At 46.7% G+C, this 23,896-nt stretch overlaps 1 protein-coding gene across 1 annotated transcript; it reads right to left on the bottom strand.

Moving 5' to 3' along the window:
• Nucleotides 1–1,203: 1,203 nt before the first annotated feature.
• On the bottom strand, nt 1,204–23,765 carry LOC118380389 (echinoderm microtubule-associated protein-like 1). Its single transcript, XM_052524732.1, has 7 exons — nt 23,608–23,765; nt 11,432–11,617; nt 4,500–4,641; nt 4,227–4,340; nt 3,669–3,697; nt 2,772–2,798; nt 1,204–2,149 (listed from the first exon to the last, which is right to left on the bottom strand). Exons 1-7 carry the CDS (start codon nt 23,756–23,758, stop codon nt 1,857–1,859), a joined length of 942 nt encoding a protein of 313 aa, XP_052380692.1. The 5' UTR covers nt 23,759–23,765; the 3' UTR covers nt 1,204–1,856.
• Nucleotides 23,766–23,896: the final 131 nt, after the last annotated feature.

The following is a 23,896-nucleotide window of genomic DNA, read 5'->3' as shown; positions in this document are numbered from 1 at the left end:
TTAACATAGCCTGCAAGATGGCAGGTGTGAATGATCTGTACCCAACTAAGATGTGGGTGTGGTCACAGACTTTCCACTGTCTAGTCTTGATTTTCAAGCCACATATTCTTCAGATACCATTAAAGAAGAAATATCCTTGAAGTTGAGCCAACTTAAAGGGGCATTCCAATTAAATTGTTTTTTTCTTAAATTGTGTTTTCACACTATGAGGTCGAAATAACAAAGAAATTGTGAAAATTATGATAATGCCTTTTTTGTTTTAAGAGTCTGGAATTACAGCCTGTTCAGGTGGAAGGGAACTTTTGGCCCACATCATGACATTCGCAATGTGATCTGTTTATAACAGGCCAATGACAGTTCATCTGGGAAAAGGGGTGGGCTCTAGACCATCCTATCAGCCAATCAGGTTTGTGCATATAAATATTTTCTATTTTGTTTTGTAATGCCTATACTATCAGACCGAGCGTTTCAAGGGCCAAGGAGGCTCAGGGAAATTAAGTTGTTTTATTAGACATACAGTAAAGATTTAAAAATAAAATTACAAAGATTGCATGGGGGCTTTAAAGTATCTGGGAAAGGAAACAGAGGCCCAATTATCTTCTGGCCAGCAGAGAGCATGTCTTACCCACTTGAACCCCATGTTGCAAGTGTGAAGACAACACACTAAGTTCAAGGGGGTGCATACACTATTTCGATAACTACTGAAACTAGCCGACCCAATGTCATGTTGTCACAGAGTTGGATAGCATACATCTAGCCTTCTGACGCTCACGTACGCTGAGGCCTACAGTTTCTGTGAGCCGACGGCAGAGATTTCTGCCCCACTATGCATCCCCATAGAGGTTTCTAACAGAACTATGATACTATGTACTAAACACACACACATTCACTCACACAGTAGAACTCTAAACAAGATAAGATATGGACATATCTTGTAATCATTTGTTATTACATTGTTATTATTACAGCAGGCCATAGGGGGCGCCAGGTAGCCTAACGGTTAAGAGTGTTGGGCCAGTAACCGAAAGGTCACTGGTTTGAATCCCTGAGCCGACTAGGTTAAAAATCTGACAATGTGCCCTTGAGCAAGGCACTAAACCCTAATTTCTCCCGTTAGTCGCTCTGGATAAGAGTGTCTGCTAAATTACTTTTAAGATTTGTGTTGTAAGAGAAAGGAGAAAGAAAAAGTAGTCGAAGCAGGTGATCACTGAAATGTTTATTAATGGCTGTCAACAGAGACGGAGATACACACAGACATCGAATAAGAGAATTCACTCATACTGTACATCCCCCTCAAAGTCAGGGAGATTTCAATGAAAACTCATACATCCATATTTTACTGACATAAAGCTACAAAATAAACTAAACTGGATATGAGTGTCTGCTAAATTACTAAAATGTAAAACATAAATGAGACATTAAGACAGAAAGAAACAGCAGAAAAAAATAGAGGCTTCAAGTTGACATAAATATGTAAGAAATGACAGAACAGAGTGAAGAGGACTATGGTCACTGATGGTGCTAGGAAATTCAACAAAACAATCAAATAAACTCACTATTCTCTTTTCTGGCCAAACAAAAACCTCAAAACCCAAACTGTGTAACTATCAGTCCATCTCAAACATTACTAAAGACAACCTCCACTTCTACAGTAAATACCTCACTGCTATACATTTTCAAACATCTGGAAAACCGATTTCTCTTACAGGCCTACACTTGTAATAGCCCAAATATAAATTGCCCTTAACTACAGATCTAGGATTAGATTACCCAACCCTAACCATTATTAGAACAATATCTGACCCTAGACCTGTGTTTAGGAGCAACTTCTACATCCTCATAGCCTACTCTATTGCCTAGTAACAGATTTGGAAGTAATGGCTTGGTGATTTGAGGGGGCTTTTGTAATTGAACGTGTCCAGAGGAGAATACGTATTCTGATTGGTGCTTTTCTGCAGGGGGAGGGTGAAGGCAGGGTGTGTTTTGCGTGTCTTGGGCTTGGTCCGGTCGGAGGTCGGGGGGACTCCTTTGGTCTGAGGGGAGGTGGGGGTTCTGGTTGGTCTGGAGTTGGGGACCGTGGGGGCTGATTTGGCCACTTCAGAAGACCCAGTCCTTTTTGTTTGGGGGCTCAGATAGATCTGCATAGTCACTAAGTGAAGAGGTGAAATGAGGGGTAAAGGTTGAGGGTGAAAGTAGGGGATGAAGTGAGGTATGTTAGTGTGAGCAGATGGTGAGGGGTTGAGTTGGTGAAGTGTTGGGGTGTGAGGAGGTGGTCAAGGGTTGAAGTGTTGAGGTGGGAGGAAAAGGTGTGGATGTGTCGTGGAGAGGGAATGGGAAGAGAAGTCATGATGATACACGGTGAGAAAATGAGAGACAAGGATAAAACAAGTGTTCAAATACAGTGCTTACTTGTACTTTAGAAACCAGAAGATGTATTTGCCACAGATTAGATTTGAGCTTTTAGTAGATATTATTCCATAAACTTGACAAACTTGACAGACGTTGTCTCTTCTGAGATAGATAATGCATGGGATCAGTAACAGGTGGTGGAGAAAACAGTCATAGTATGTAGAACTCAGTGGAGGCCGCTGAGGGAGGACGGCTCAAAGTAATGGCTGGAATGAAGTCAATGGAATGGTATCAACACCATGGAAACCATATGCTTGATACCATTCCATTGACTCCATTCAAGCCATTACTAGGAGAGCTAGACTAAGACATATCCAGTTGAGGTTAAGAATGTTATTCCAGGAGGTTGGACTGAGGCCTACCTTTACAGTGCGTCACACGCCTCGACCCTGTAGAAAACAAACACAGAAACAGAGAGCAGGTCACTCGAGGTGGAGTTATAGGAGCCACTCTAACCATTTGTCAGTGGTGTAAATTACTTAAGTAAAAGTACTTTAAAGTACTAGTTAAGTCGTTTTTGGGGGTATCTGTACTTTACTATTTATATATTTATTTTTTGTCAACTTTTACTTCACTACATTCCTAAAGAAAATAATTTACTTTTTCTCCATACATTTCCCCTGACACCCAAAAGTACATTACATTTTCAATGCTTAGCAGGAGAGGAAAGTGATCCAATTCATGCACTTATCAAGAGAACATCCCTGGTCATCCCTACTGCCTCTGATCTGGCGGACTCACTAAACACAAATGCTTCATTTGTAAATTATATCTGACTGTTGGAGTGTTCCCCTGGCTATACGTAAATAAAAAAACAAGAAAATTGTGCTGTCTGGTTTACTTAATATAAAGAATTTGAAATTCTTTTTTACTTTTAATACTTATGTATATATTAGCAATTACATTTACTTTTGATACTTAAGTATATTTAAAACCAAATACTTTTACTCAAGTAATATTTTACTGGGTGACTTTCACTTTTACATAGTAATGACTTTGTCATTTTCTATTAAGGTATCTTTACTTTTACTCAAGTATGACATTTGGGTACTTTTTCCACCACTGCCATTTATCAATGGTATGTTTCAGTAGGATCAATCTAACCAACAGCTGGTTTCCCATTTCATTAGCCTTAAATAAAGGTTAAATCATTACTATTATTTTTGTATTAAACCTGGCCATTACTCTACCCAAGCCCTGTTGTCCATCTTAGTGCTGCTCCCTGCTAGTGGACAGTAGACATTAAATCATTGTCTTACCTACACTGGCTGCAGGCTCCTTGGTTTTGCTGCAAGCAGAGAGTGAGGAAGGAGAAGTTAGGCCCCATCAGACAAGCATGGAAATGATTCTCAATCACATCTATTCTCAATCTCACGCTCGTCTAGAACAAGGATGGACAACTCCAGTCCACGAGGGCCACAGTTCTGATGCTTTTAGTTTTTACACCAGGTTACCCAGACACAGATATAAACCAGATTGACGAACAAGGATGGAAACCAGCAGACATTCAAGGACCAGAGTTGTGACTCCTGCTCTGGGGATGTATTTGAAACTACGTAAGAGCCTTATAGACTCAGTACAGAACAGTTGTAGCCACGGGAAGATGTTTGGGCATGGGGCTGCCGCTAATGCAGGACTTATAAACAGTGCACTACTGTTGTGAGAAATCCCAACAAAAATGTGATGTTTCAGGGCATGCTACAGCCCCTTCATCACCCTTACTTTCTGTGGCTATGTTCAGAACACATTTAAACACCCCTTCCCTCTTACTGACACAGACGTCTAAGTTCCTGTGCAGTATATGCCTACTAACCTACCTATCGCCTTTCTTACTGCCGGGGGCTGCTGTTGAGCCTGAGGGGACAGGTCGGGGGCCTGGCCGAGTCTTAGAGGTACAGTCCTTCAGACTGCCTGCTGAACTCTTCACACCACTGAGGGAGAAGGGGGGGGGGACATTAGAGAGAGTGGGACAACAGCAAGTGTATAATTAATTTGTTGAAATGTATCTAGCTAGAGTAACAGAGGAGGTTTAGTAATCATACTGTACCTCTCTGTGTTTGCAGGTGACTGTTCGTGATTGTGTACTGTACCTCTTGGCTGATGCTCCTGGTAAGGGGCTGTAGTTCCGTGCGGTGGAGGTAGAGGGCATTGTAGAGCTTGTGGAGCTTTTCTTCAGAGAGGTAAGGCTGTTCATTGATGGTCTGGATGGCTGGGCAAGAGACACAGGCCTAGCTGCTGGTGCATAGGGGAAATGTGGGTGAGGAGGGTGTGTGTGTGTGTGTGTGTATGTAGCATTGCCTCAGAGGTATACAAAACATACTATACACATTTCTGAGCACCTCCAAGACGTAGGATACTGATGTACTAATGATTTTGTTACTTTAGACAGAAACAAAAGTAGGGTGGTTGGTCGTGAAGGATGGGCGGGTGTAATCAACGACGGTCTATCAATACAAAGGTTGTGTGTTCGAGTCGCGTTGGGGACAACTGTAGCATTTTAGCTAACCCTTATTCTAAACCAAAACTAATTCACTTAACCTTTCACGTAAATTCACCTAACCGTTGTCTTAATTTTTTTAATTAACCTTTATTTAACTAGGCAAGTCAGTTAAGAACAAATTCTTATTTACAATGACAACCTAGGAACAGTGGGTTAGTTGCCTTGTTCAGGGGCAGAACGACAGATTTTTACCTTGTTAGCTCAGGGATTCGATCTAATTCTCCCCATAATTCTCCTTTGCTGTTATGATGAAACAAGCAACTCGGTCTCAGAGAAAGACGCATAATACTATACATCCTCCAAGATCTATGTAGGTTACATCATCCAATTTGTGCTATTGTACAACTGGGTAAGACGCATGATACTGTACTTCCTCTAATTCATATGCTATTGTGTGACCCCTATTCCATTCATAATGTAACCTAACAATGTAACATACAGTATCATACTATTTTTATATTTTTTATTTCACCTTTATTTAACCAGGTAGGCTAGATGAGAACCAGTTCTCATTTACAACTGCAACCTGGCCAAGATAAAGCAAAGCAGTTCCACACAGTGTCACGTTGTTCATAATAATGATCGGACCAAGGCGCAGCGTGAGTATAGTTCCACATCTTTAAATTACAAAGTGAAACTGGAAACAAAATAACAAGACTTACAAAGACCTGTGACAACATAGTGCTCAAACACACTAACACAAACAATATCCCATAACCCACAGGTGGAAAAAATGCTACTTAAGTATGATCCCCAATTAGAGACAACGATAATCAGCTGCCTCTAATTGGGAATCATACAGATCACAGAGGTAGAAAATCAAACCTAGAACCCCACTTAGAAAATATAAACTAGAACAAAACCCCTAGTCACACCCTGACCTACTCTACCATAGAAAATACAGGTTATCTATGGTCAGGACGTGACAGTACCCCCCCAAAGGTTCGGATTCCGACCGCAAAACCTGAAACAAAAAGGGAGGGTTAGGGTGGGTGTCTAGTGGTGGTTGCGGCTCTGGTGCAGGGTGAAGTACCCGCTCATCCTGCGGATCCAGCCATGGACTTTGAAGTTCCGGACCTAGGACCGTCGTCGGAGGTTCCGGACCGTGGAACGTCGGAGGTTCCGGACCGTGGACCGTCGTCGGCGGTTCCGGATCGTGGAATGTCGCCGGAAGCTCCGGACAGGGGATCATCGCAGGAAGCCTGGTGCGTGGGGCCGGTACTGGTGGTACCGGGCTGGTGACACGCACCTCAGGGCAAGCGCGAGGAGCAGGAACAGGACGCACCTGACTGGGAAAGCGCACTTGAGGGAGAGTGCGAGGAGCAGGAACAGGACGAACTGGACTGTGGAGACGTACTGGAGACCTGGTGCGTACGGCCAGCATCAATGCTGTATCGGAACGATGACACTCTTCACGCGTTGAGTACGAGGAGTTGGCACAGGACGTACTGGGTTGGGAAGGTGCACTGGAGACCTGGTGCGTATAGCCGGCATCAATTGTTCCGGAACTTTAACACACTTCTCAGGATGAGTACGGGGAGCTGACTCAGGTGGCACCAAACTGACAACACGTTCCTTTGGGCAAAATCTGTGCATCCTCCACCAACTCAACAACTCTCCCATTTCGCTCTCCTCCAAATTCTCCCTCTTCTCCCAGACTGGCTCTGGTTCACTCCTCGGCTCCGCCGACTGCTCCATGAGCCCCCCAAATATGTTTTATTTGGATTTCTGTGGCCTTCTTCCCCGACTTCGTCACTGTCCCTCCTTCGCTCCTTCCGCCTGCTTCCATGGCAGGCTCTTGTCTCCTGCCATTATGTCGTCCCAAGTCCAGGACGTTCTCTCCCTGATCTCCTCCAAAGACCAGGATGCCATTACCAAAGACCAGGATGCACACTCCTCCAAAGACGCTCCTCCAAAGACCAGGATGCACGCTGCTTGGTCCATAACCCACAGGTGGAAAAAAATGCTACTTAAGTATGATCCCCAATTAGAGACAACGATAACCAGCTGCCTCTAATTGGGAATCATACAAATCACCAACATCAAACCTAGAACCCCACATAGAAAATATAAACTAGATCAAAAACCCCTAGTCACGCCCTGACCTACTCTATCATAGAAAATACAGGTTTTCTATGGTCAGGACATGACACACATACAACAACACAGAGTTATACATGGAATAAACAAACATACAGTCAATAATACAGTAGAAAAAAATCTATATACAGTGTGTGCAAATGAGGTAGGATAAGGGAGGTAAGGCAATAAATAGGCCATGGTGGCGAAGTAATTACAAAATAGCAATTAAACAATGGAATGGTAGATGTGCAGAAGATTAATGTGCAAGTAGAGATACTGGTGTGCAAAGGAGAAAGATAAATAAATAAATTCAGTATGGGGATGAGGTAGTTGGATGGGTTATTTACAGATGGGCTATGTACAGGTGCAGTTATCTGTGAGCTGCTCTGACAGCTGGTGCTTAAAGTTAGTGAGGGAGATATGAGTCCCCAGCTTCAGTGATTTTTGCAGTTCGTTCCAGTCATTGGCAGCAGAGAACTGGAAGCAAAGGCGGCCAAAGGAAGAATTGGCTTTGGGGGTGACAAGTGAGATATACCTGCTGGAGCGCATGCTACGGGTGGGTGCTGCTATGGTGACCAGTGAGCTGAGATAAGGCGGGGCATTACCTAGCAGAGACTTGTAGATGACCTGGAGCCAGTGGGTTTGGCAACGAGTATGAAGCAAGCGCCAGCCAACGAGAGCATACAGGTCGCAGTGGTGGGTAGTATATGGGGCTTTGGTGACGAAATGGATGGCACTGTGATAGACTGCATCCAATTTGCTGAGTAGAGTGTTGGAGGCTATTTTGTAAATGACATCGCCGAAGTCAAGGATCGGTAGAATAGTCAGTTTTACGGGGGTATGTTTGGCAGCATGAGTGAAGGATGCTTTGTTGCGAAATAGGAAGTTGATTATAGATTTAATTTTGGATTGGAGATGCTTAATATGAAGGAGGAAGGAGAGTTTGCAGTCTTACCAGACACCTAGATATTTGTAGTTGTCCACATATTCTAAATCTGAACCATCCAGAGTAGTGATGCTAGGCGGGCGGACAGGTGCGGGCAGCGATCCGTTGAATATGTTTTGTCCAATGAGAGGTCAGATTCGTGTGTGCACAACTTGGGTATAAAGTGTTTTTCTCAAAGTTGTCACGTGTCCTACTTATATCAGTACACTCGTAGCAACCGAAGCCAGAGATGGGCAACTGATAGGGGTGGGGGCCACAAAAAAACACAGCTCATCATGGGGGGCCGCAGTGGGTCTGCGTACCCACACCATGCCCAACTTGTGAACAAAACATTTGAGTTTTAAAGTTAATTTCCTGAAATTCTACACATTTTGCCTTGGGGTGGAGAGAGAATGTTGCAATTTTATAACAAATTTCATGCAATTCTACTTATTTTTGCTATGGGAAGGAAATAAAAATGTGCTGTTTTACAGCTAATTTCTTGCAATTCTACACATATTGCCATAAGGTGGAAGAAAATGTTTGCAGTTTTTAATATGATAACTGATGATCAATGGGCCCCAATTCAGTCGGTTTTACTAAAAGTTTACATAGCTGGCCGCTAGACTAACTTACCAATCAAACGTTAAAAATAATTGCTGACATGGGCTGACTGAGTGACTACTGTTGAACAAACAAATGTCAAAATTGCACCATGTGTATTTTAAGTCAACACTAAATTGAGACCCCCACGGAAGGAGAGTTGTATGGCATTGAAGCTTGTCTGGAGGTTAGTTAACACAGTGTCCAAAGAAGGGCCAGAAGTATACAGAATGGTGTCGTCTGCGTAGAGGTGGATCAGAGAATCACCAGCAGCAAGAGCGACATTATTGATGTATACAGAGAAGAGTCGGCCCGAGAATTGAACCCTGTGGCACCCCCATAGAGACTGTATGGAGTGTCACAGAGTTACATACAGAATAATACAAAGATTCTCTGGTCTGATGAAACCAAGATTGAACTCTTTGGCCTAAATGCCAAGCGTCATGTCCGGAGGAAAGCTGGCACCATCCCTACGGTGAAGCATAGTGGCAGCATCATGCTGTGGGGATGTTTTTCAGTGGCGGGGACTGGGAGACTAGTCAGGATCGAGGGAAAGATGAACTGAATAAAGTAGAGAGAGATCCTTGATGAAAACCTGCTCTAGAGCACTCAGGACCTCAGACTGGGGCGAAGGACAACAACTAAGCACACAGCCAAAACAACGCAGGAGTCTCTGAATGTCCTTGAGTGGCCCAGCCAGAGCCCGGACTTGAACCCGATCAAACATCTCTGGAGAGACCTGAAAATAGCTGTGCAGAGACGCTCCTCATCTAACCTGACAGAGCTTGAGAGGATCTACAGAGAAGAATGGGAGAAACTCCCCAAATACAGCCTTGCCAAGCTTGTACTGTCATACCCAAGAAGACTCGAGGCTGTAATTGCTGCAAAAAGTGTTTCAAGAAAGTACTGAGTAAAGTGTCTGAATAGTTATGTAAATGTGATCTTTCTGTTTTTTATTTTAAATAAATGAGCAAAAATGTCTAAAAACCTGTTTTTGCTTTGTCATAATGGGGTATTGTGTGTAGATTGTTGAGGGCAAAACATATTTGATACATTTTAGAATAAGGCTGTAACCTAACAAAATGTGGAAAAAGTCAAGGAGTCTGAATAATTTCCGATGGCCCTGTATACACTGAACAAAAATATAAATGCAACATGTAAAGTGTTGGTCCCATGTTTCATGAACTGAAAAAAAAGATCCCAAAATGTTACATATGCACAAAAAGCTTATTTTCCCAAATTTGGTGCAGAAATTTGGTTACATCCCTGTTAGTGAGCATTTATCCTTTGCCAATATAATCCATCCACCTGACAGGTGTGGCATATCAAGAAGCTGATTAAACAGCATGATCACTATACAGGTGCACCTTGTGCTGTGGACAATAAAAGGCCACTCCAAAATGTGCAGTTTTGTCACATAACACAATGCCACAGATTTCTCAAGTTTTGAGGGAGCGTGCAACTGGCTTGCTGACTGCAGGAAGGTCCACCAGAGCATTCGCAAGATCATTTTATGTTAATTTCTCTAATATAAGCGACCTCCAATGCTGTTTTAGAGAATTTGGCAGTATGCCCAACCATGTAGCATGTACAAAAATATAAACACAACATTCAACAATTAAAACGATTTTACTGAGTTACAGTTCATATAAGGAAGTCAGTCAATTTAAATACATTTGTTAGGCCCTAGTCTATGGATTTCACATGATCAGGCAGGGGCCATCCATTGGGGAGCCAGGCCTAGCCAATCAGAATTTGTTTTTCCCACAATATGGCTTTGTTACAAACAGAAATACTCAGCTGTCCGGGTGGCTGGTCTCAGACGATTGTAAATAAGACTAGAATATCTTTCTAAACACTTCTACATTAATGTGTCAAATATCATACTCCCAAGACATGCTAACCTCCTCTGTTACTGGTAATGGTGAAATGTTAGCATGTCTTGGGGGCATGATCTTTGACGCTCTGTAACTTTCTCACTCATCCTTATTCACGATTCATTAAGGATGACCAGTAATCATGGTATTCTTCAGAAACACATTCTATTCAGATTTATAGTAAAAGTGACTCCAAAATGACACAATACATGATTTACTAATTGGGCACAAAATAATCTCAAACACAACCAAAACAAACTGCAAATACATTCGCCAAGTTTGTAGAGTCACAAGCTTGATGTAGTCATTGCTTGCTAGGAATATGGGACCAAATACTAAACTTAATTATTTTTATTTTTTTTACCCCTTTTTCTCCCCAATTGTTGTAGTAGCTACTATCTTGTCTCATCGCTACAACTCCCGTACGGGCTCGGGAGAGACGAAGGTTGAAAGTCATGCGTCCTCCGATACACAACCCAACCAAGCCGCACTGCTTCTTAACACAACGAGCATCCAACCCGGAAGCCAGCCACACCAATGTCTCGGAGGAAACACTGTGCACCTGGAACCTTGGTTAGCGTGCACTGCGCCCGGCCCGCCACAGGGGTCGCTGGTGCGCGATGAGACAAGAATATCCCCACTGGCCAAACCCTCCCTAACCCGGACGACAGTAGGCCAATTGTGCGTTGCCCCACGGACCTCCCGGTCGCACCCAGGGTCTCTGGTGGTACAGCGCAATTAACTACTGCGCCACCCGGGAGGCCTCAAATACTAAACTTTTGACTACTTTTTTTTATAAAGAATCCTTAGGGGTGTCAATCATTTTGACTCCTACCATTTTGAGGGGAAAAAAAGATTACTTGTTAAACATAATCTCTTTCTCTGAGCAATTGCATTAATATAAAATAATATCATTTCCCAAATTATTTTTGCAGACAATATAGCTCATTATTTGAATGATTTATTTTATACAGTCATTATTGCTCATCTTTATCGAGGATGTCAATCATTTCGGACCCCACTATGTGTGTGTACCTTTCTCAGCAGGTCCTTTCTTGGCGTTGGTGGCCTGGTGTTCCTCTGAGATGTTGAGTCTCTTGAGGACGTCTGCCAGGGCCATCTTCAGAAGCTGGATCTCATCATCCTGCATCTGCATCCGCTGCTCCAGGTATGTCAGGCGGTCTGCTACATCTATCCCGCTCGCTGCAGAGCTGTGGTCATCTGGGGAGCACAACCACACACAGAGTTAGCCCACTGAGCTAAAGCCACTGCTCCAGGTACGTCAGATGGTCTGCTACATCTATCCCGCTCGCTGCAGAGCTGTGGTCATCTGGGGAGCACAACCACACACAGAGTTAGCCCACTGAGCTAAAGCCACTGCTCCAGGTACGTCAGATGGTCTGCTACATCTATCCCGCTCGCTGCAGAGCTGTGGTCATCTGGGGAGCACAACCACACACAGAGTTAGCCCACTGAGATAAAGCCACTGCTCCAGGTACGTCAGATGGTCTGCTACATCTATCCCGCTCGCTGCAGAGCTGTGGTAATCTGGGGAGCACAACCACACACAGAGTTAGCCCACTGAGCTAAAGCCACTGCTCCAGGTACGTCAGATGGTCTGCTACATCTATCCCGCTCGCTGCAGAGCTGTGGTAATCTGGGGAGCACAACCACACACAGAGTTAGCCCACTGAGCTAAAGCCACTGCTCCAGGTACGTCAGATGGTCTGCTACATCTATCCCGCTCGCTGCAGAGCTGCGGTCATCTGGGGAGCACAACCACACACAGAGTTAGCCCACTGAGCTAAAGCCACTGCTCCAGGTACGTCAGATGGTCCACTATGTCCACCCCGCATGCCACCAAGCTACGGTAACATAGACAGCTAAAGCCATTTGTACCCAACCAGCGCCACTAACACTGTCTTAGTCCACTGAGCTAAAACCACTGGCCATTGGTCAATTCAATACCATGTTAACACACACACACACACACGCACACAGTTACTTATGCTTCCAGGTGATTGATATAGACTCAAATAGACTCTGAATAGAGTCACAGATTCATTACAGAAGACTGAACAGAGTCACAGACTCAAACAGACTGAATATTCACACAGATTCATCAGACTGGCCAGTCACAGACTCAAACATAATTCTTCACATATCACACAGACACCTTACACAGTAACATAAATATTGTAGACATAAAAGCTGAAACAAACAATAGCACATGCACTATAATACACGTCACAGACAACAGACACACATGACTCGGATAAAAGCCAAGAGACAATTCTCTATAAATTACATCAATAGGAGGAACACTCATAAAAAATTGCATCATTTTGTATATATATAAAAAATGTTTGTCTCTCTCTCTCTTTCTTTTGTGTTCCACTGTCTGACAGACAATATCTTCCTCCATCCTAGTGATTGCCAGCTCTCTCTCTCTCTCTCTCTCTCTCTCTCTCTCTCTCTCTCTCTCTCTCTCTCTCTCTCTCTCTCAATATCTTCCTCCATCCTAGTGATTGCCATCTCTCTCTCTCTCTCTCTCTCTCTCTCTCTCTCTCTCTCTCTCTCTCTCTCTCTCTCTCTCTCTCTCTCTCTCTCTCTCTCTCTCTCTCTCTCTCTCTCTCTCTCTCTCTCTCTCTCTCTCTCTCTCTCTCTCTCTCTCTCTCTCTCTCTCTCTCTCTCTCTCAGACAATATCTTCCTCCATCCTAGTGATTGCCATCTCTCTCTCTCTCTCTCTCTCTCTCTCTCTCTCTCTCTCTCTCTCTCTCTCTCTCTCTCTCTCTCTCTCTCTCTCTCTCTCTCTCTCTCTCTCTCTCTCTCTCTCTCTCTCTCTTTGTGTTCCACTGTCTGACAGACAATATCTTCCTCCATCCTAGTGATTGCCAGCTCTCTCTCTCTCTCTCTCTCTCTCTGTGTTCCACTGTCTGACAGACAATATCTTCCTCCATCCTAGTGATTGCCAGCTCTCTCTCTCTCTCTCTTTCTTTCTCTCTCTCTCTTTCTTTCTTTGTGTTCCACTGTCTGACAGACAATATCTTCCTCCATCCTAGTGATTGCCAGCTCTCTCTCTCTCTCTCTCTCTCTCTCTCTCTCTCTCTCTCTCTCTCTCTCTCTCTCTCTCTCTCTCTCTCTCTCTCTCTCTCTCTCTCTCTCTCTCTCTCTCTCTCTCTCTCTCTCTCTCTCTCTCTCTCTCTCTCTCTCTGTGTTCCACTGCCTGACAGACAATATCTTCCTCCATCCTAGTGATTGCCAGCTCTCTCTCTCTCTCTCTCTCTCTCTCTCTCTCTCTCTCTCTCTCTCTCTCTCTCTGTGTTCCACTGCCTGACAGACAATATCTTCCTCCATCCTAGTGATTGCCTCTCTCTCTCTCTCTCTCTCTCTCTCTCTCTCTCTCTCTCTCTCTCTCTCTCTCTCTCTCTCTCTCTCTCTCTCTTTCTTCTCTCTCTCTCTCTCTGTTCCTCTCTCACTGTTCCACTGCCTGACAGACAATATCTTCCTCCATCCTAGTGATTGCCTCTCTCTCTCTCTCTCTCTCTCTCTCTCTCTCTCTCTCTCTCTCTCTCTCTCTCTCTCTCTCTCTCTCTCTCTCTCTCTCTCTCTCTCTCTCTCTCTCTCTCTCTCTCCATCCTAGTGATTGCCATCTCTCTCTCTCTCTCTCTCTCTCTCTCTCTCTCTCTCTCTCTCTCTCTCTCTCTCTCTCTCTCTCTCTCTCTCTCTCTCTCTCTCTCTCTCTCTTTGTGTTCCACTGTCTGACAGACAATATCTTCCTCCATCCTAGTGATTGCCAGCTCTCTCTCTCTCTCTCTCTCTCTCTCTCTGTGTTCCACTGTCTGACAGACAATATCTTCCTCCATGCTAGTGATTGCCAGCTCTCTCTCTCTCTCTCTCTTTCTCTCTCTCTCTCTTTCTTTCTTTGTGTTCCACTGTCTGACAGACAATATCTTCCTCCATCCTAGTGATTGCCAGCTCTCTCTCTCTCTCTCTCTCTCTCTCTCTCTCTCTCTCTCTCTCTTTGTGTTTCTCTGTCTGACACACAATATCTTCCTCCCCCCTAGTGAGTGCGCTCTCTCTCTCTCTCTCTCTCTCTCTCTCTCTCTCTCTCTCTCTCTCTCTCTCTCTCTCTCTCTCTCTCTCTTTCTTTGTGTTCCACTGTCTGACAGACAATATCTTCCTCCATCCTAGTGATTGCCAGCTCTCTCTCTCTCTCTCTCTCTCTCTCTCTCTCTCTCTCTCTCTCTCTCTCTCTCTCTCTCTCTCTCTCTCTCTCTCTCTCTCTCTCTCTCTCTCTCTCTCTGTGTTCCACTGCCTGACAGACAATATCTTCCTCCATCCTAGTGATTGCCAGCTCTCTCTCTCTCTCTCTCTCTCTCTCTCTCTCTCTCTCTCTCTCTCTCTCTCTCTCTCTCTCTCTCTCTCTCTCTCTCTCTCTCTCTCTCTCTCTCTCTCTCTCTCTCTCTCTCTCTCTCTTTGTGTTCCACTGTCTGACAGACAATATCTTCCTCCATCCTAGTGATTGCCAGCTCTCTCTCTCTCTCTCTCTCTCTCTCTCTCTCTCTCTCTCTCTCTCTCTCTCTCTCTCTCTCTCTCTCTCAGACAATATCTTCCTCCATCCTAGTGATTGCCATCTCTCTCTCTCTCTCTCTCTCTCTCTCTCTCTCTCTCTCTCTCTCTCTCTCTCTCTCTCTCTCTCTCTCTCTCTCTCTCTCTCTCTCTCTCTCTCTCTCTCTTTCTTTCTTTCTTTCTTTCTTTGTGTTCCACTGTCTGACAGACAATATCTTCCTCCATCCTAGTGATTGCCAGCTCTCTCTCTCTCTCTCTCTCTCTCTCTGTGTTCCACTGTCTGACAGACAATATCTTCCTCCATCCTAGTGATTGCCAGCTCTCTCTCTCTCTCTCTCTCTCTCTCTCTCTCTTTCTTTCTTTGTGTTCCACTGTCTGACAGACAATATCTTCCTCCATCCTAGTGATTGCCAGCTCTCTCTCTCTCTCTCTCTCTCTCTCTCTCTCTCTCTCTCTCTCTCTCTCTCTCTCTCTCTCTCTCTCTCTCTCTCTCTCTCTCTCTCTCTCTCTCTCTCTCTCTCTCTCTCTCTCTCTCTCTGACAGACAATATCTTCCTCCATCCTAGTGATTGCCAGCGCTCTCTCTCTCTCTCTCTCTCTCTCTCTCTTTCTTTCTCTGTGTTCCACTGTCTGACAGACAATATCTTCCTCCATCCTAGTGATTGCCAGCTCTCTCTCTCTCTCTCTCTCTCTCTCTCTCTCTCTCTCTCTCTCTCTCTCTCTCTCTCTCTCTCTCTCTCTCTCTCTCTCTCTCTCTCTCTCTCTCTCTCTCACTGTCTGACAGACAATATCTTCCTCCCCCCTAGTGATTGCCAGCTCTCTCTCTCTCTCTCTCTCTCTCTCTCTCTCTCTCTCTCTCTCTCTCTCTCTCTCTTTCTCTGTGTTCCACTGTCTGACAGACAATATCTTCCTCCATCCTAGTGATTGCCAGCTCTCTCTCTCTCTCTCTCTCTCTCTCTTTCTTTCTTTGTGTTCCACTGTCTGACAGACAATATCTTCCTCCATCCTAGTGATTGCCAGCTCTCTCTCTCTCTCTCTCTCTCTCTCTCTCTTTCTTTCTTTGTGTTCCACTGTCTGACAGACAATATCTTCCTCCATCCTAGTGATTGCCAGCTCTCTCTCTCTCTCTTTTGTGTTCCACTGTCTGACAGACAATATCTTCCTCCATCCTAGTGATTGCCAGCTCTCTCTCTCTCTCTTTTGTGTTCCACTGTCTGACAGACAATATCTTCCTCCATCCTAGTGATTGCCAGCTCTCTCTCTCTCTCTCTCTCTCTTTGTGTTCCACTGTCTGACAGACAATATCTTCCTCCATCCTAGTGATTGCCAGCTCTCTCTCTCTCTCTCTCTCTGTGTGTTCCACTGGCTGGTGTTCTCATCTCCTCTGTTCCAGTTCTGTCACACAGTAGAACACGGAGCTCTTCTCCCTTCCTCTCCGCTCCAACCAGCCTCACACCAAGATCACAAAATGTATATCACAACAACTGTTCTCTCCTCTCTTCCTGTCCTGTTTTCCTCTGTAACAACATCACATCCAGGTCATAAAGACTTTGAGTCCATGGTGAGGTTATGAAACATTATTCAGGGTTTTTTCTCTCGGTCTCTCCTTTATCACGCTCCCTCTCTCTCTGGGTAGTGTCTGCTGTTGTGGGGCATGCTGATGTTTACAACATTGCTTCAAGCCTTGATCTGAGATTGCATGTGTGTGTGTGTGTGTAGAGGTGTGTGTTAGTGTTTGATCATGCCTATACACTCCTATCCTCTCCAATTCGGCCTAAAGTGAGGGGTTTGGTGTGTGTGTGTGTCTGTGTGTGTTATACAATAGCACAATGATAATCCCTCAGACTGAGCCTCTTTGGCACGAGAAACCCCACCACCACCCTGATTAACCTTCTGTCAGTCTGACAGACAGAAAGAGGAAGTGATAGAGGGAGAGGTGGACAGAAAGAGAGAGGAGGAGAGGAAGAGCGAGAGAGAGACAGAAAGAGGAGAGGAAGAGAGACAGAAAGAGGATGAGAAGAAGAGAGAGACAGAAAGAGGATGAGAGGAAGAGAGAGAGAGAGAGAGAGAGAGAGAGAAAGAGGATGAGAGGAAGAGAGAGAGAGAGAGAGAGAGAGAGAGAGAGAGAGAGAGAGAGAGAGAGAGAGAGAGAAAGAGGATGAGAGGATGAGAGGATGAGAGGATGAGGGAGAGAGAGAGAGAGAGAGAGAGAGAGAGAGAGAGAGAGAGAGAGAGAGAGAGAGAGAGAGAGAGAGAGAGAGAAAGAGGATGAGAGGAAGAGAGAGAGAGGAGGAGAGGAAGAGAGAGAGACAGCAAGAGGAGAGGAAGAGCGAGAGAGACAGAAAGAGAGAGAAAATAATACAGATGGAGAGAGAGGGAGAGAGAGTTAGACACAAATAGAGATGTAAAGTAAGAACAGAGAGAGAGTTACACACAAATAGAGATGTAAAGTAAGAACAGAGAGAGAGTTGGACACAAATAGAGATGTAAAGTAAGAACAGAGAGAGAGTTAGACACAAATAGAGATGTAAAGTAAGAACAGAGAGAGAGTTAGACACAAATAGAGATGTAAAGTAAGAACAGAGAGCGAGAGACAGGTTGCATGGCCTTGTATTGTCCTGTAAGAAGCTTGTCCAGCTCATTGATCATCCACTCTTCCAGTCTTTTATTTACAATAGTACAGGCCACTGACTAATGGAGCCTGAACGTGACACACAACACATGCTAATACACCAGCAGGGACTGACAAACTATGCCAAGTGTCAACACATCTCATTTATTTAGGAGAGTGAATATGTGAGGATATACCATAGCATTTAGCGAATACAGGTTATTTTAGGCATAGTCTAGCCATATATGCAGATAAGTGTCTGCTATATTTGGCATTGTGACCCAGTGTACTCTCTGACTTAGTGTTTCTCTTCCTGTTTTTGGCTGTGACATCAGGCCTGTGCCACCTCCAGAAACCTAATGTGGGATTGGGATTAGAATAGCCTGTAATCCCAGCCCTGGAAAAGGGAATTAGTAGCACCCAGCTCAAATCTCTATTGCTGCACTAACTCAACTATACAAACCCCAAACCCAGCCTTCACACACCCACAGCTCATGCGCAGCCTACACACACACGCTGCGTGCGCGCCACACACATGCCCGCAGCCTACACACACACACACCCGCAGCCTACACACACATACACACACACACACATGCCCGCAGCCCACACACACACACACACACACACACACACACATGCCTGCAGCCTACACACACACACATGCCCGCAGCCTACACACACACACACACACACATGCCCGCAGCCTACACACACACACATGCCCGCAGCCTACACACACAAACATGCCCGCAGCCTACACACACACACACACACACACACACACACACACGCGCAGCCTACACACACACATACGCGCAGCCTACACACACACACGCGCAGCCTACACACACACACGCGCAGCCTACACACACATACGCGCAGCCTACACACACACATACATACATACATACACGCAGCCTACACACACGCGCGCGCAGCCTACACACACACACACACGCGTGCAGCCTACACACACACATACGCTCAGCCTACACACACACACACACACACACACACACACACACACAGCCTGCACACACACACGCGCAGCCTACACACACACACACACACGCACAGCCTGCACACACACGCGCAGCCTAGACACACACACACGCGCAGCCTAGACACACACACACACACACACACACACACACACACACACACACACACACACACACACACACACACACACACACACACACACACACACACACACACGCCCGCAGCCTACACACACACACACACACACACACACACGCACGCCCGTAGCCTACACACACACGCCCGTAGCCTACACACACACGCGCGCAGCCTACACACACACGCGCGCGCAGCCTACACACACGCACGCGCACGCAGCCTACACACACGCGCGCGCGCGCGCAGCCTACACACACGCACACGCGCGCAGCCTACACACACACACGCGCAGCCTACACACACACACGCGCAGCCTACACACACATACGCGCAGCCTACACACACACATACGCGCAGCCTACACACACACATACGCGCAGCCCACATACGCGCAGCCTACACACACACATACGCGCAGCCTACACACACACATACGCGCAGCCTACACACACACATACGCGCAGCCTACACACACACATACGCGCAGCCTACACACACACACATACGCGCAGCCTACACACACACATACGCGCAGCCTACACACACACATACCCGTAGCCTACACACACACATACCCGCAGCCTACACACACACACACATACATACCCGCAGCCTACACATACACACACACACACCCGCAGCCTACACACACGCATGCAGCCTACACACACGCATGCAGCCTACACACATACGCGCAGCCTACACACACACATACGCGCAGCCTTCACACACACATACCCGCAGCCTACACACACACATACATACCCGCAGCCTACACACACACACACACACACACACACGCAGCCTACACACATGGGCGCAGCCTACACACATGCGCAGCCTACACAAACACGCGCAGCCCACACGCGCGCGCAGCCCACACGCGCGCGCGCAGCCCACACACGCGCAGCCCACACACGCGCGCAGCCTGCCTACAGACGCGCAGCCCACACACCCACACACACACACACACACACACACACACACACACACACACACACACACACACACACACACACACACACACACACACACACACTACACACACACACACACACACACACACACACACGCACGCCCGTAGCCTACACACACACACACACACACACACATACCCGCAGCCTACACACACACACACACACATCCGCAGCCTACACACACACACACACATACACGCAGCCTACACACACACACACACACACACACACACACACACACACACACACACACACACACACACGCACACACGCGCAGCTTACACCCACACACATACGCGCAGCCTACACACACACATACCCGCAGCCTACACACACACACACACACACATACCCGCAGCCTACACACACACACACACACACACACACACATACACATACGCGCAGCCTACACACACACACATACCACACATACGCGCAGCCTACACACATACGCGCAGCCTACACACATACGCGCAGCCTACACACATACGCGCAGCCTACACACATACATACATACATACATACATACATACATACATACATACATACATACATACATACATACATACATACATACATACATACCCGCAGCCTACACACACACACACACATACCCGCAGCCTACACACACACACACACACACACACACACATACCCGCAGCCTACACACACACACACACATACCCGCAGCCTACACACACACACACACAGCCTACACACACACACACAGCCTACACACACACACACAGCCTACACACACACACACACACATACTCGCAGCCGACACACACACACATACGCGCAGCCTACACACACACACATACGCGCAGCCTACACACACACACATACGCGCAGCCTACACACACACACACATACACGCAGCCTACACACACATACGCGCAGCCTACACACACATACGCGCAGCCTACACACACATACGCGCAGCCTACACACACATACGCGCAGCCTACACACACATACGCGCAGCCTACACACACATACGCGCAGCCTACACACACATACGCGCAGCCTACACACACATATATATATATACACGCAGCCTACACACACACACACACACACACACACACACACACACACACACACACACACACACACACACACACACACACACACACAGCGCAGCCTACACACACACACACACACACATACGCGCAGCCTACACACACACACACACGCAGCCTACACACACACACATACCCGCAGCCTACACACACATACCCGCAGCCTACACACACACACACACATACCCGCAGCCTACACACACACACACACGCGCAGCCTACACACGCGCAGCCTACACACACACACACGCAGCCTACACACACATACGCGCAGCCTACACACACACACGCGCAGCCTACACACACACATACGCGCAGCCTACACACACATATATATATATATATATACGCGCAGCCCACACACACACACACACACACACACACACACACACACACACACACACACACACACACACATACGCGCAGCCTACACACACATACGCGCAGCCTACACACACACACACACGCAGCCTACACACACACACATACCCGCAGCCTACACACACATACCCGCAGCCTACACACACACACACACACATACCCGCAGCCTACACACACACACACATACCCGCAGCCTACACACACACACATCCGCAGCCTACACACACACATACACGCAGCCTACACACACACACACACACACACACACACACACACACACACACACACACACACATACGCGCAGCCTACACACACACATACCCGCAGCCTACACACACACACACACACATACCCGCAGCCTACACACACACACACACACATACACGCAGCCTACACACACACACATACGCGCAGCCTACACACATACGCGCAGCCTACACACATACGCGCAGCCTACACACATACGCGCAGCCTACACACATACGCGCAGCCTACATACATACATACATACATACATACATACATACATACATACATACATACATACCCGCAGCCTACACACACACACACACACATACCCGCAGCCTACACACACACACACACACATACCCGCAGCCTACACACACACACACACACATACCCGCAGCCTACACACACACACACACATACCCGCAGCCTACACACACACACAGCCTACACACACACACAGCCTACACACACACACACACACACACACACACACACACACACAGCCTACACACACACACACACACGCGCAGCCTACACACACACACACACACACACACACACACGCAGCCTACACACACACACACATACGCGCAGCCTACACACACACACATACGCGCAGCCTACACACACACACACAGCCTACACACACACATACGCGCAGCCTACACACACACACATACGCGCAGCCTACACACACATACGCGCAGCCTACACACACACACATACGCGCAGCCTACACACACACACATACGCGCAGCCTACACACACACACACACATACGCGCAGCCTACACACACATACGCGCAGCCTACACACACATACGCGCAGCCTACACACACATACGTGCAGCCTACACACACATACGCGCAGCCTACACACACATACGCGCAGCCTACACACACACATCTATATATATATATATATATATATATATATATATATATATATATATTATGCGCAGCCTACACACACATATATATATATATACGCGCAGCCTACACACACACACACACACACACACACACACACACACACACACACACACACACACACACATACGCGCAGCCTACACACACACACACACACACACACACACACACACACATACGCGCAGCCTACACACACACACACATACGCGCAGCCTACACACACACACACACACGCGCAGCCTACACACACACACGCGCAGCCTACACACACACACGCGCAGCACACACACACACACACACACACACACACACACACACACACACACACACACACACACACACACACACACACACATACGCGCAGCCTACACACACACACACACGCATACGCGCAGCCTACACACACACACACATACGCGCAGCCTACACACATACACACACATACCCGCAGCCTACACACACACACACATCCGCAGCCTACACACACACACACACACACATCCGCAGCCTACACACACACACACACACACACACACACACACACATACGCGCAGCCTACACACACACATACGCGCAGCCTACACACACATACGCGCAGCCTACACACACACATATACATATATATATATATATATATATATATATATATATATATATATATATATATACGCGCAGCCTACACACACACACACACATATATATATACGCGCAGCCTACACACACACACACACACACACACACACACACACGCGCAGCCTACAACACATGCATATGCGCAGCCTACACACACACACATATGCATATGCGCAGCCTACACACACCCGCAGCCTACAAGCACACATACCCACAGCACACACACAAACACATGCGCTCAAGCTAACAGGATTATGTAATAGAACCATACTACACAACATAGAAACAACCCCAACCATAGGCCTATAGCAATTATGTTGATGTAGAGGGCAGTAATTTGGTATTCTCCTTTCCAAGGTGGTGTGCTTTGAGAATGGCAGAATGAACATGTGTCTATTCATATCCCAAATTCACCACCCTCCTTGCATACCCACACAGACCCTCTGACAGACACCAATACACCCCCATCACACAATCAGGCCCCCAAATACTAGAGGTAAAGTGACACTTTGTAGCGATTGGAATTGCCCCCTCCCCCCAAAAAATGATGTATGTTCAGAGGAATCTTCCCTTTCATCACTTTACCTATATGAATTGTACCCCACCCTGCCATCCCCCACACATACAGTACCGGTCATGAAGTCTGTGTCTGGAGCCAGCAGGGAGTCATGGTGGTAGGTCTCCCTAAGAGAGGGCCTCCTCAGTCCCATCTCCTCCATCCCCAACCCCTGGTCCACCAATTCCTCCATGGGACTGTCCTCCATCGACGTCCCAGACGCCATGCCTACCCACCTCTGTGTGTGCGAGTGTGTGAGGGTGTGATCCTACAAAAGGGTTGCTTACACTCCTCCTCTTCCACTGAGCTCAGTCAATCACCTTCCCTTATCCGCTCCCCTCCCTCCCTCTTTCATCCCTGCTTC

The sequence above is a fragment of the Oncorhynchus keta genome, chromosome 8 (genome assembly GCF_023373465.1).
Source record: "Oncorhynchus keta strain PuntledgeMale-10-30-2019 chromosome 8, Oket_V2, whole genome shotgun sequence".
NCBI lineage: Eukaryota > Metazoa > Chordata > Actinopteri > Salmoniformes > Salmonidae > Oncorhynchus > Oncorhynchus keta.
This window is presented reverse-complemented; position numbering and strand designations above follow the sequence as displayed.